At 43.8% G+C, this 754-nt stretch overlaps 1 protein-coding gene across 1 annotated transcript; it reads left to right on the plus strand.

Moving 5' to 3' along the window:
* The first annotated feature begins 59 nt into the window (after window positions 1-59).
* On the plus strand, window positions 60-557 carry Tsp_14993 (hypothetical protein). The gene is made up of 2 exons (XM_003366528.1): window positions 60-86; window positions 249-557. Exons 1-2 carry the CDS (start codon window positions 60-62, stop codon window positions 555-557), a joined length of 336 nt encoding a protein of 111 aa, XP_003366576.1.
* The last annotated feature ends 197 nt before the right edge of the window (window positions 558-754 follow it).

Genomic DNA, 754 nt, shown 5'->3' on the forward strand with positions numbered 1-754 from the left:
CTGCGTTTTGCATTCGAGAGTTATTTGAATCATTTTCTGTTCTGTTCATCATTTTCACAATGGCTGATATTTCTGAGCTGCGTTTTGTAACAAATCGTGGCGGAAGTACGTCTCTTGTTTCTCAAGGAAGGACATATACAAATTGAGATACACCAATAAACAGAGAAAACATTGGGTTTGCTCAAAAGTATGCGCTAAATGTACAGTGTGTGTCCTTCGTTATTAAGGGTTAGGTTACTTTGGTATAGGGCAGAGAAGGCTGCAAGGGTGTCATATGGACAAACCTGGATGTGACATATGTGATCACGCAAAAGGATCACATCGAAAGCTGCCCAGTGGATGAGCATTCAGCATACAAAATGGAAAAAAAGGCGGTTTTGAAAAAACGAAGCGCGGAAGAAACAAAACCCATCCTCGCCATTTACGATGAAGTTTCCGCCGCGTCCGCTGTGCCATCTGCATCTGGCCATTTTCCGCTTTTCAAGCGGATGAAGTCCACGATGTACAGCCATCGGACAAAGCGATACCTAAAACTGCCTGAACATCGTCAGAACTAGCAAATCCCTGACGCATTCAGGACAACAATGGCCGGTGAAGATTGTTTGCTGTGGCAGAGTGCATCGAGTCATATATTGGTATTGGCTACGGGTTCTAACATTAGACTGATGGCAACCAGGCGAACCTGGGCATTGGATGGTACATTCAAGATTGTACCACAATGGTATCAAAAACTGTTTCCCATCCATACCTTTTT

The sequence above is a fragment of the Trichinella spiralis genome (assembly GCF_000181795.1).
Source record: "Trichinella spiralis strain ISS 195 chromosome Unknown Scfld5851, whole genome shotgun sequence".
NCBI classification, from domain to species: Eukaryota; Metazoa; Nematoda; class Enoplea; order Trichinellida; family Trichinellidae; genus Trichinella; species Trichinella spiralis.

Excerpts from the sequence above, each read along its gene's own strand:
- Tsp_14993 (XM_003366528.1), top strand. The coding sequence starts at position 60 with ATGGCTGATATTTCTGAGCTGCGTTTT. Across the intron at positions 87-248 it reads ATATTTCTGAGCTGCGTTTT|GGCAGAGAAGGCTGCAAGGG; the intron begins GTAACAAATCGT and ends ACTTTGGTATAG.